We start from the raw sequence: 12724 nt of genomic DNA on the forward strand, positions 1-12724 counted from the left end.
GTAATTTCCCTTTCTCTACAGATTTGCAACAGATGTGACTTCTTGCAATTGTGCTTTGCTAAGTCTCTCCAGTGTTCCCTAGTCTGTTTTCCAAAGCTAGTAATATTTTTTCATTGAGCAATTTTTATTAGACTTTACCAGGTAGCATTAACAGGGATGTTGAGGTCGTCATCTGCTTTGGTAAGTGAGCTTGCATCCAAGAGGAAACTAAAATCCAGCTGTAGGAGAAATAACATTTTTTTAATATCAAATGATAGTATGTCTTAACACAGTTTAAATTAAAGTATTTTATTAAAGTAATTTAGAATTTCCTAGTGTAAAAAAATGCAGAACTAAGAAAATACTTGCTTTTTGTGTCTTCTACTCCCTTTCTGTTGACCTAACAGACTTGTTCACAGCCTTAGTCAGCTCACTTGACTAGGAAGCCAAGCACAATCAGTTGCTGTATAATACAAACAATGTTGTCCCTTAATGTATTATTCCAAAGATTGTTTAAGCAACTGATTTTAAAACAACATGACAGAAGATGTTAGTTGGGAATGAAGGAGAGATTCTGAGAAACAAGTTTTTGCCCCCCTGAAAAGCCTCTCATCATATTTAGGGTGTTTTTAAAGCTAGGAACTTCATACATAGCTTACCTTTGATTTGTGATCTACATATAAATAACCAACACTGCACTCAAGTTTCACTGCATGAATTTCTTTATCATCTAATACTTCACAATGTATCTGTTTTTCTTCCTAAAATAAAGGACAAATCAAAAATGATTAAAATAAACCTGCTTTTTTCAGACATTTCAAATTATATTCACACACTGAAATTGGGTGGTTTATATTTCCTTGAACTAGATGTTTGTTATTTCACTGATTCAAATATACAGAACATTCATATTTTAACATATCCTTATATTGATTACTGCATCTTGTTACTTCCTCTTCTGTTTGCTAATAGTGAAGTCAAGGCGTATGCATCAGACCCAGAGCCACTCAAGTTTAAAGCCAACCTCTGAAAGGTGTCAGGGGGATTCTACACAGAGAGCAGGTATTTTAAAGAGGCAGAAAGAGAGAACAGTTAGATTTGTGACTTCTTTGCAAGACTATATACCTGTGAAAAAGAGCAGATTCAAGGAGATCTTTGTGATCACTGAAAACATGATCATCAGACAAGAAGTAGCAGTAACATCCTGAAATACATTTAGAAACCATTTTTAAAAAATTTTTGTCGTTACCATCACATCCTGTTATTGAAATGATTTAAGTCACCTGTATTGATTAAATTGCACATGGTTTAGGTAGCTAGAAATCCCAGAACTCTAAAACTGGAGTTTTGTCAGCTTTTTTGGGGGGAGGGGTGTGTGTAGGTGGTCAATATCTAAAGAAACTCAACAATCTACTGACATAATTTGAAAAAGATCTGGCTGAAAAAGAAAAATATCAAATGATTACTGTTTGACAGACTTGTTGTTGTTGTTGTTCTTACCAATTCTAAAACCCGGATGAAATAAAGACCTTTAGGGATCTGAAAGTGGAGGACAGTTTCATATGCATCATCTCCAACATTAAGCAGAGAAATGTTCAACAATAAAGTCTTCATACTTCCAACAGCGAGATATGTTTTCTTATCATGAGGCCTATAAAAATAATGATCATAATGTAAATGAAAAGTAATTCTACATATAGCTTGTATGCAAAAAATTTCCTCTACTGCTAATTAACTAGTTAATTAATTAGTTAATTTCATTTGGTTCCGACAACCCTCAGCTGGAGTTTTTACTCAGTCGTGTAACTGAAGGTACTACACCAGTCATATGATGGTCAACTCCAGTGTTGTGCTTTTTAAGGCCTGAGGTTACTAATGTGAGAGCAAGAAAATTGTTACCAGAGCAGTCGCGCTTCTGGCTTTTACCAGATAGGTCCTTTCCTCTGGAGATGAGGACAGCAATGTGCTACTGCTACAGAATTTTCAGACGTTATTTCAAAATTCACTCTTTGTACTTAAACTAGAGGATGGAGTTAATATGAAACAGGACACACAGAGGGCAAGCGAACATGCCTGTCTTATGATCTATGTAATGTTCTATCATCATGTTACAAATACAGACACCCTACAGGGGGCTAAAAGTAAACTTCAGCTTGACATTAAAGTTTAATTAAGACTTGTAGAAAGGCTGCCTAGAAATAGACATTTATCAGCTATTCTGGCTTGAAACCAAAGCATTAGTCACTGAACACCTTTGGGAAAGAGGCTGGCACTTAGAAAAGCAACAGAAGGTAGAAGCACTGCATAAGCAGATAGGTTCCAACACAAAAGCGAATTAAAGAAAAAAAAAAAAACCACAACGTTAACATTTCAGTAGCTTGATTAAGTTTAGGTTAAATTTTAAAGTTGTTTTACTAGCTATAAGCTTACCGTTCAGACCTCTCCTATGCATTAAAGCCAAGCTCATTAACAAGATGCTGTCACAACGATGCCTCTCAGCTTAACACACAAGTACACAAAAGCACCAGGTGCACATCTGGGACTACAACAAAGCTGAACTAGAGCCTTTCCCTGGTAATCATATTTCATTCTTCATTAAAAAAATGCATGATGCAGACTAGAAATTTACCGAGCAGGCCAAAATCTAAGCAATTTAAACAAAACATGATAGTGTATACATGAAGACTCATAATTCAGCAAGTAAAGCATTACATTGACAGCCCTATTTGATTTCATTCTTTTAAGACTAAAAGTGTTTGCTTTGCTGTTTGTGGATAACGAATGCATTCTGTCTAGACAAAATAAATTAACGCTTCACAGCTAACTAGTTTTTAATCGAGATTCTGGGGGCACAATGTAATTTAAGGTGATGCTTCACACTTTATCAAGATATTTAGCCCATTTATTTACACTGAAAATCTGCTACTGGTACCTAATGCCAAGCAGGTAACATTGTAATCGGTTTTCCTTTCTTAGAGCTTTGAAGTATTTACAATACTGCATTGCTAATGTCACAAATAGGAATCCTGCACAATCTTTCTTTCTGAAAAGTTCAAATAAAATAACCTTCAAGCCTAAGAAAATGACAGGGCTTAAGACTTGTGCTACAGGTCACACATTAAAGTAGGCAGACAGATACTAATCTTATTCAGAAATCTATGGAGATGAAAAAGCTTGTGGTGAGATCACATACGTGTGATTAATCAGCATTATGTGATTGTCATCATCTTTTGGTGTCATTTTAGGTTGTTCGATGAGATAAACCTAGTATCTCGAGCAAATGATTATCAACTTTAAAAGTGCTAAATTACACAAGAAAATCCAGGTCACACACAAAATACCTAACTAGCTGAGATTCGCAACAGGTGCAGTTTCTCTTTTTGCACAACAATAACCCACATTTTTTGCTTTTAAGTATAATGTTCAATAAAGACAAAGGTTGTGATGATAAAATATAACTTGAAATCACATCATTAAAATCCATTCTGAATAGAAACAATGGTACATGGCTTTAACATTTTCTGTAGATGATGCTAAATAGCAGTACATTTCACAAAGTATTGTTTGGTGTAATACAGATTCTGCAAGACAATAATAATTGTATTTAAATACTTTGAAAGTGCATTAATTATATTGCACAATAACAGGACTTAAACATGACACCCAATTGGAAGGAATGGGAAAAACGGAAACATACCAAAGGGTATCTCAAAAAAATTAGGGATGACGAATGAATGAAAAAAATTACAAAACAAAATTAATTTTGGAAAATGCAGGCTAATTCATGTAGGGAAAAGAAGTATAAACCTCACATAATACTCAACCATCTGGTGTCTCAACCAGCAGTGTAAAGCTGAAGATGTAATATTCTTAAGTAAATGAGGAAAAAGAGCCACTTAATTATTTTATAATTGAAATAATAAATGTAACAATGTCTTCGTACAAAACTGAAGTATCTTCTTTGTACAGTGCAAGAACAGTATCTTCATGAAGGCAGCAGAAACAATTGATAGCTTCTCAATTTAATAGCAGTTATGATGTCTGAGCGTGCGTTGTGCACTGTATCTTAGCCCAGTTATATATGAAGTGTAGAATACAAGTTTACCTTCGATTGTATACATTTCTTTTACTTTTCCTGGAAGATTTACAATTTAAAAATATTCTTCAACTAAACACAGCTTTATTCCTCCTATTTTCTCAGGGAGTCCATAGAATACTTTTGCAAATTAATGTTCTTTACATACAAAAGATTAAGGAATAATTCAGATAAAATCTTATTGAACCTCTTTCCAAAGCCTGAAAGCCACACTATACTTACTTTGGAAAAGCAACTATTCCAGAAACTCTCAAGTCAGCAGAACAATTTTCCTGGGAGCAAAATCTTGCAAAGACAAACTATAAAAGACAAATAAATAAAAAAAATACTTTATTGTAATATGCATATTATAGGGAGTAAACCTATCTCTGAAGAAAGCAAGCTATCACCTTGTTACCAAGTATCTGGAACTGGCTAATAGCTCTTGCTCCTAAAAGCAGTTCAATCAGGCTATGGTTTGCCATTTTCCAAACACATTCTGCACTCCCAGAACAACAACAGAGAGGCTTCCCAGGCTCGGTCTCTCACAGTTAAACCAGTGGGTGCGTGTTCAGCTGATTTTTTGAAAGTAGTCCATGAACACGGCAGAGTGTTTTAGAGGAACCAGAACCCAGGTCTCTGCAGTCTCTCCCACGATACAGCACATTAACTTGAGCAAGAGAGTGTCATTACGCAAACGTTACCTTACTGTTAGTGAGGTCTGATGAGAGTAGATACGCCATGAATTGCACGTGTCCGTGCCTTGGTTATCAGTATGCTATAGAGCACATTTCTGTCACTATATTCAATGACACCCTATTTCGCTCTGAGGTTTTGAAAACAAAATTTTGAATGAAGATGAAAAGGAAAAGCACGCCATTTACAAGGAGCTGTTATATATCTCGAGAGTTCTGATAGTCAACTGTATCTGAATTACATCAAGCTTACCGTTTGTGAAAAGTTGTAATATGTTTATCACCACTTTGTAGTTAAAAATTCAGAGCATCCTGACTTTTGCTCAAGGCAGAGTAAAAGTCTCTTAATTCTTAATAGGTTTTTTGGGAAAAACCCCTTTATTTCATAGTCATTTAAGGATACAGAATATTCTTATTCCCCCCCCCCCGATTTGTGTTTGAAAACCTGCAATAGCTTCACAGAACTAATATTTCAGCAAGAAACACTTCAAGATTATACCAACATGATATTGTGTATTTAACACAGAATTAATTTTAAAGAACAATTTTATACTGGAAAGTGACGCATCCTGTGTAGTTGAAAAAGAATGATTATTTCAAAGAGTGAATTTCACACCAATATATATTCTTGCAAGTTCTTTGCAGATACCTTTTTTTTTTAAAATCATAATACAAACTGTCTACCAGTTCTGCAAAGATTTTTTTTTTTTTTTAATTAGCAAAAAATTAGGCATTTTTCAGTATGATGGTTTATTAATTAAGATCCAGGCACTAGGTGCTGGTCTGGAAAATGCATTCCTTCACATGCCATGGATTGTGAAGCTTTTTATAACTGAAGATTAAAATGTGAATATTTACTTACTGCATTTGAAAAAAAAGAACTCGGACACTAACCTTGCTTTTTATAACATCTTTTTCTTTCCTCTGTTGAAGAACGGGTTGAAGTGGTGAAAATTCTTCAGCATTTCTTTTCTGTAGAATATGATGCCCCAGATGATAACTTGCTTCAACATGTACAGGAGTCAAGATATCCCTTACATCTTTCTATGAAAATTGGAAACCTAATGAGTTAATCATATAAGACAAGACATGTATGCTTATGTTTTAAAGATTGTAAGGCTCCCTAGAACTAACTTAAACAGGAACACTTAATTTTTTACATGTAAAATAATTTCATATGCCATGTGGCTCATATACTTTTCCAGACACCTTTCTCGCTGAAAGAGGTAATTAGAAACGCAGAAAAGCATAATACATTCAGTGACAGCATCAGGTATTTCAGTGGAAGATTCTTTTGTTAAAGTAAGTCTTACTGAATAGCGAAGCTATTTCTGCTAATAATACTGCCTTACACACCTCTGAAATGCTCTACTGCCCAAATAGAAAAATAGGCAAAGGTTGGCTAAAATGGAGAAAGTTAATCAGTGTGATAATGCCAGACAAAACGCATGGGTATTCCTGGATGAAATCACAAGGAGTTCTCCCACAGTACCACTAATCAGGTGATGACTGCATTTTACTTTTCTGCCTCCCTATTTCCTGTTCTGTATCAAAATTATAAAACTCCACAATAAATGACCATTTTGTACATGAAGCCTTGACTGTGTAGGAATGTTGCGGATCGGAGCCCAAACTACCTACTTGTGAAAACTGAACAGCTTGAAGCACCAAGTACTAACAATAGCAAACCTGACTAAATTATTCCCTAAGTGTAGGAGACTGATTGTTCCTCCACATGGCCACTACTTTAATTCTTATCTGCAAGCTTGCTTTGGCCAAATCACACATTATCTAATTCATAATAATTTTCCACAAGGTCTTCTCTGCATCTGCTTTATATTACTGCCATTATACTAATTAGCTATTAATTAGTCTTTACTCAAAATACATAAAACGTACATGGTCTCTTGCAAGGACTGTACTTGACAGACATTCACACTTACTTAACTTTTGGAGCTTCACACAAGTACAGAAACCTCAGTGGGTGGAAGGAGATGCTTATAATGCTATTAATTAAGAATTAAAAATAAAATTGAATTATATGGAGAAAAAAATACTAATGATGACTATAGGAAGCGATGAGCCAAATCATATCCTTCCTCCTACACAAATACCTTATGATGCTGGTACAGCAATCTGTACAAGGTCGGCTGTCAGTCAGATCTCTTTCAGCTTACAAAAACTCTTACAAGTAAGCGGGCAATTTGCCATTGCTCCTGTAAGTAACATTCACTTAGGTGCAACTACCAGTTGAGATGTATCTGGGCAATTTTCCAGTAAATAACATAAGCTTTCCTTTCTACCCTGAAGCTTTATCGTGAAGAATTGGCTTCTAATGGTGTCATAAACAAAAAAATAAGCCAAAGGAAGGAAGAAGAAAAATACGTGAAAGACTTTTTCCCTGCAGGTTTTTTGTAGCTCTAGAAAATTAAGTCTATTTCCCAGCCTCTGTGCAGGATCAACTGCACCAGTCATCCTAAGAGATGTTTGTTTCAGAAGGTCACAGAATTGCTACCTTGAGGATTTTAAAGAAAAGGCTAGGCAAACTAGTCCATTATTTTACTACCCTTGTTTCTCCTTATATCTACATATTCCCTATCCTTAGTACTTCTTTGAAGAATTCTTTTCCCCCTTAGATAAGGTCTTACAGGAGATAAATCTATTTTTTCTGAGTTTAATAAAACATGGTTTCTCTGCATCCACTAGTTTTTATTGTTTGATTGTGGTTTAGGGCTTCAAGTTCTTCCCATTTATTCTCCAAAATTTTTGCTGGAATAGGCAAGCTTCTAAGATGTTTGATAGAGTGAATCACTTTATTTTTTTCTTGTCCAGTAAATGGCCTTAAAAATATTATATCCTTGTCCTGATTGCAGTTGTTTTTACTTTCAAGACAGGTCCTTCATTCATCCCTCAGAGAGATACATCAAGGATGAATACGACAGTTCATCTCCTCCAGAGCAACAGTGACTTTGAGACTACTATTGGAGTTAGGATCTTACTGACTAGATTCTTACTAACTTACTTCCAAGTCAGTACCATCCTTAATTTCAAAGGATGGCTGCTGTTGGATCAAACTCTACTTGTGGAGAAGCCAACAGCCAACTTCCTTCTGCGGAGTAGCTGGTACCATCTCTATTACTGGTGTTGGTACAGGCCTTCCTGGCTAGCTGACACCTTGCAGGTCTCCAACAGGCTCCTGCTGAAGCCACACTTGCCCTGGCAGCACTTCTCCCTCTGCGGCTTCTCCTCTGAAGCACTTCTACCAGCAGATTCCTTCTACAACAAAGTTGTCTCCGCACCTTCACAGACAGAGAACTGGAACCACATTCACTACTAATGTGGTCCAGGATTCAGGTTGACATGTCCAGGAGAAAGACACATCTGTGCAGGCTTCACTTTTGTAAGCGGAGGGATCACTTTGTCCGTGCAGTGCACATTCTTTATATTGTTCAGCTCTAAATTCATTCATGAGACTCTTGTGAGTGGTCTTCCTCACTTCCACCTCTTGATTCTCTGTCTCCTTTGCTGAGTCATGCGTGCCTTGCAGGGAGAAATCAAACAATTCCAAGCAAGTGTTCTTCTTCAGGACCCGCTAGCCTTTGGCTCCTTGCAACAAATTCACAAAAAAAGACCAGACTATAACCTCAAAACTACAGACTCTCTTCTAGCAATCATCTTCATTTCACTTCCTATGGATCAAGAATGGATTCTTTTCTTATCAGGTGAGCTTACCTTGTCTACGCACAGTAAAAAGGGGAACAAGACCATACATGTGTTCTTTGAAATAGTTACAAATGACAAAACACAATAAATATTTTCTCTGTGTAATTACAAGTTTAAAGGTTTGGCATTAAGGAGTACATAAGAAAGTTCCATCAGAAACGTTCAGCAGAATACGTATGTTACACTGTATCTTCTTGGCTGCTCCAAACTGGCCTCAATCTATGATCTGTCATCCATAAAAAAGGGTGAAAAAATGTCATGAACACTCATGGCCTACTTCATCACTGTGATTATTATTATTATGCACATTCTCACTGACGTAAGAGATGGCAGACCCACTGACTTCCCCACAGAAAGCTGAGAAGGCATCAGAATTAAAACATATTAACTGTAGAAGTTACGAACACAAATATTTTACTTTCAAAATGTGATGCAATTGTAAACAAAGCAGATTCTTTTCCAGCAAGTATGCTTTTCGAAGAAAAAAAAAGGATTTACGAGGCAATGCATGTTGAAAATTACATTACCCTCAGAAATGCTGGATGCTCTTTGCAGGCAAGATTCTTGCTGTAAATCTTTATATTTCCTGAGACGGTATCAGATGTTCCATTGGAGGAAAAATAAAATCTTGCTTGTGTATCTGCTTTTCTATTCATGTCAACACTCAGATTATAAACCAGTACTGCAAAATAAAACCCAGGGAAAATAAAAGTTATAAAACCTTTAAGTGTTATAATTTTAATGGATTTATGACAGAAATTACATCTTCTGACTCACTCCTTTAAGTATGTTCCGTAATATCCATTTTGAAATGCTCCGCCTAAAAATTCTCTGACATAAATCCATATCTAACTACATCAGGGATAGTTTTGTCAAGTTAAATTTATAGTTTTCTACCAGAAACTCTTTAAAGAAGACCTGCTTCAGTTACTTAAAGGGCTGACAGTAAATTTCAACAAACAGGTAAGTCAACAGATACTGACAAATATTGTTTCACTTCACAGTTTTTTCTATTTAAGTTAGCATGAATTGCTATGATAAGGAATTGCAAGTAAGTTTCAGAGTATTATTGATCCATTACTTCCTAATCTCTGCCAAAAGTTGAGTTAGGATATCTAGTCTTTTCTATTTAAGTTGAAAACTCTTATGTCCAAATCCAGCAAGGGTAACGCAGTCTGACTGATCATCTTTCACAACAAATATGAATTTCAAAAGATCTGAACTTGAAACTTTAACGTTCATCGTCAGATGTGTTCTCTGTAATGTGTTCCTAAAGGGTATTGTATATTGTCATACAGAAGATGTAAGCAATATAATTTTATATACCATGTATTTGCAGGGCTGTTTGCAGTTTACAAATAGCACATGACAAGTAGGTTAAAAGCACCCAGGCAATACCGTTAAATTTAGGCAGTAAATTATTTTCAGTAAGTTCACCATGAATATTCCCTCCAATAGATATTGCTTCAAGCAATATCAGGTTTTGCCAAAAGCAAAATATGCATTATATAAAATATAATAAGATCTATTTTTCAGTGATTTTGATGGGACTCCCTCTCTTTCACCTAATGTTCCATAATGGTACGATCAGGTGCTTGAGCTGCTTTATGAAGAAAATGGCTTTTCTCTACTGCTTAGTGGAAGACTGCATCCTCCAGCAGTCCCCTGTGGTTTGGTCCCTGTCTGGGAGGACCGCTCTTAGAGGACAGCTGAGTATCATGCTGAGTAACCCTATTGATTCTACACTAAGACAAGACATTCACCCACCATTAATTCCCCACCTAATTGCAAAGCAACAGCCCAGACATTTGCATGTGGAAAGTTCAGACAAACTTGACAGACAGTGCTGCTGAGTCCTGCGCAGAACAGAACATGGTCCCTGGGGAACTATGCAAAACAAAGTGTTCACAGAACAAGCGTGCTCTCCTTTGTGAACCCTAACGGCGTACTTTCTCATTTGCAAACCTATCGAAGTGACGGATCTAGTTGTTATGGTGCTATGAAAGGGACCATCTGAATGGCATCGTTACAATGTAGTTCAAAGGTATGAGCGTGAATCTAATCGCACTGCTGTAAGCTACGTTAATGCAGGTACCGGAATTAGGCTATCTATGACGGTACTGGTTTAGTACTGCTGCAAAACCCATGTGAAAATATTACTAAATGGTTGTGAGCAGCTGAACTCAACTGTTTAGCATCTCAACCCAGCTAGCTAGCTAAAAAGTAGTCTTTGTCTAAACCATTTGCCATCAAAATTTTAGATTACGTCGTTGATGCAACAGACAACGTGGAGTTCTACCTGCGTCCTCACGATATCTCACCTTTTTAACATCACTCTCTCTTCTAGGCCACGTAACTCCAGCAGTCCTAGTAGGGATGTGCTGTTATTCTACATTGAATCCAAGTGTAAGGGCTCGATATTATAGGGTAATTATGAGCTAAAAAAGGTATCCATGGTCTTAATTTTTCATTTTATACTGAACTCAGACTAATGGTTCACTAAATACCGATAGTATTATTCTGTAAATAGGTGCATTTAAAATGAATACACATACTGGAATTTTTTCCAAGTAGCTTACCAATATAACCAGGTACCTCTCGTCCTGTATAGGTAAAGCATATCTTCAAATTCATACAGATGGCAGGCTGGTCATTTTCCACACAGTTTAAATTAGTTCGATTTATTGAATTAGGATGTTTTAAAGACGCTTCAACAATTATCACCGGTTTTGTTCTAAGAATAGAAAAGAGTTAATGTTCACAAAGCACTTCAGAAATAGCTTACAGAATCTCTGACAGAACCTATTTTTGTATTTTCTAATTATAATTTTTTAAGCTATCTGCATTTTTCAGAATCTAAATAGTTGTATGCACATTTATTTGTTTCTCAAGAAGTTTCAGAATGATATTTTCTTTTTCTTCAGGGTGTTTACGTAAATGTTTCAGTTGTAGAGCATTCTAGAGCCTAATGACTACTGAAGTTCAAGACACCAAGAAGAATATCACAAGGTTAAAATACACTATTGAGTTTTATTAAATTGCATTAAATAATAGTTAAATTGTACGGTCTTTGAAAGCACTGAAATGTAGCAATCTCACCTCAGCACCACAGCAGAATCAGAGAGAAATGCACCAACTGCTACATCTGAACAACAACAACAACAAAAGATAAATAAGCATAATTTGTCAACAGGAATTACTTCTCAGGTCCAAGCATTTTGTAGCATATTCACCTTTTGGTCAGCATTAAAACACCGTTTGCCCTTTATTAAAAGGCATATACTAATATTCAAAGGTGCTCTTCTCCCTCTAGAAGATGATTCTTCAAATATTTGTCCACTGTCCATTAACCCTGCATGCGAATTTGCTGGACTTGCAGATATTTGGTAATGTGATGATTTGATTTCTATTCCACGTTGAAGTGGCTGATACTGAAGGCCAGTTCAGCTAAATAGGAGGTACTTGCCTTCTTTTTCATCCAAATAGTCAATATTACTATACACACACATATACATAAACTATTCAGTTACATATATATATATATTATATGTATGAAATTATACCTAGAGATAGATAGAAAAAAATTATTTAATTTATTCTGAACTAACTGAAAACTATTCATGCAATAAGGAAAGAAATATACACAGTATATATACCTCTCAAATGAGGTAGCAAGTGAATCGTCAGATGAGTCTAAATGATATAAGGGTCTGAGAATGTGACTCCCAGATCAGAAAACAACAGGTGACCTGACAGCAGACTACTTGTACACTACCTCTTAGCCCAGCATGACAAATTAACCTGGCTAATGTTTCTGTTGACACAGCCAGAGCACACAACATGCAGCTCATGATAACGTTGTGCTTTTACACCCACAGGGGCAGGACAAGCAATACCTGACCTGATATAACGCTTACTTGCATAATGTCAACATATTTTGACAACGCATATAAAACAATGAGTATATACTTGGAACCAGCTAAGTTGTTTTACACTGAACGAGCACTTCAGTGTCATGCCCACAAGAACTCCACAAGAGTCTTAACGCAATGCTGCGAGCCCTGACTCAGGTTAACGCATGCACACAAGCTGAGAGTCACAGAGCCCAGCAACTCCTGGCAAATTCAAGACTATGGGAAAACCAGTGAGATTTTTAGGTTAGCACACTAGTCTGGACAACAAACTGCTGCCAGTGCCCAAACTTTCTCATCGTGACGTTAGCAGATGAGATGGCTGCTGTATAAACAAAAAT

The 12724-nt window shown here is 36.2% G+C and overlaps 1 protein-coding gene across 1 annotated transcript in view; it reads right to left on the reverse strand.

Moving 5' to 3' along the window:
• ITGA4 (integrin subunit alpha 4) overlaps positions 1 to 12724 on the reverse strand; it is a 39516-nt gene that overhangs the window by 7771 nt on the left and 19021 nt on the right. The window contains exons 13-20 of the mRNA XM_075756502.1: positions 11572 to 11617; positions 11052 to 11206; positions 9000 to 9154; positions 5644 to 5793; positions 4298 to 4374; positions 1480 to 1630; positions 639 to 740; positions 139 to 218 (exon numbers count right to left, since the gene is read on the reverse strand). Coding sequence (XP_075612617.1) covers positions 139 to 218; positions 639 to 740; positions 1480 to 1630; positions 4298 to 4374; positions 5644 to 5793; positions 9000 to 9154; positions 11052 to 11206; positions 11572 to 11617 — 916 coding nt within the window. The remainder of the gene's footprint in view (positions 1 to 138; positions 219 to 638; positions 741 to 1479; positions 1631 to 4297; positions 4375 to 5643; positions 5794 to 8999; positions 9155 to 11051; positions 11207 to 11571; positions 11618 to 12724) is intronic.

The sequence above is a fragment of the Balearica regulorum genome, chromosome 6, assembly GCF_011004875.1.
Source record: "Balearica regulorum gibbericeps isolate bBalReg1 chromosome 6, bBalReg1.pri, whole genome shotgun sequence".
In the NCBI taxonomy this organism is placed as follows: Eukaryota; Metazoa; Chordata; class Aves; order Gruiformes; family Gruidae; genus Balearica; species Balearica regulorum.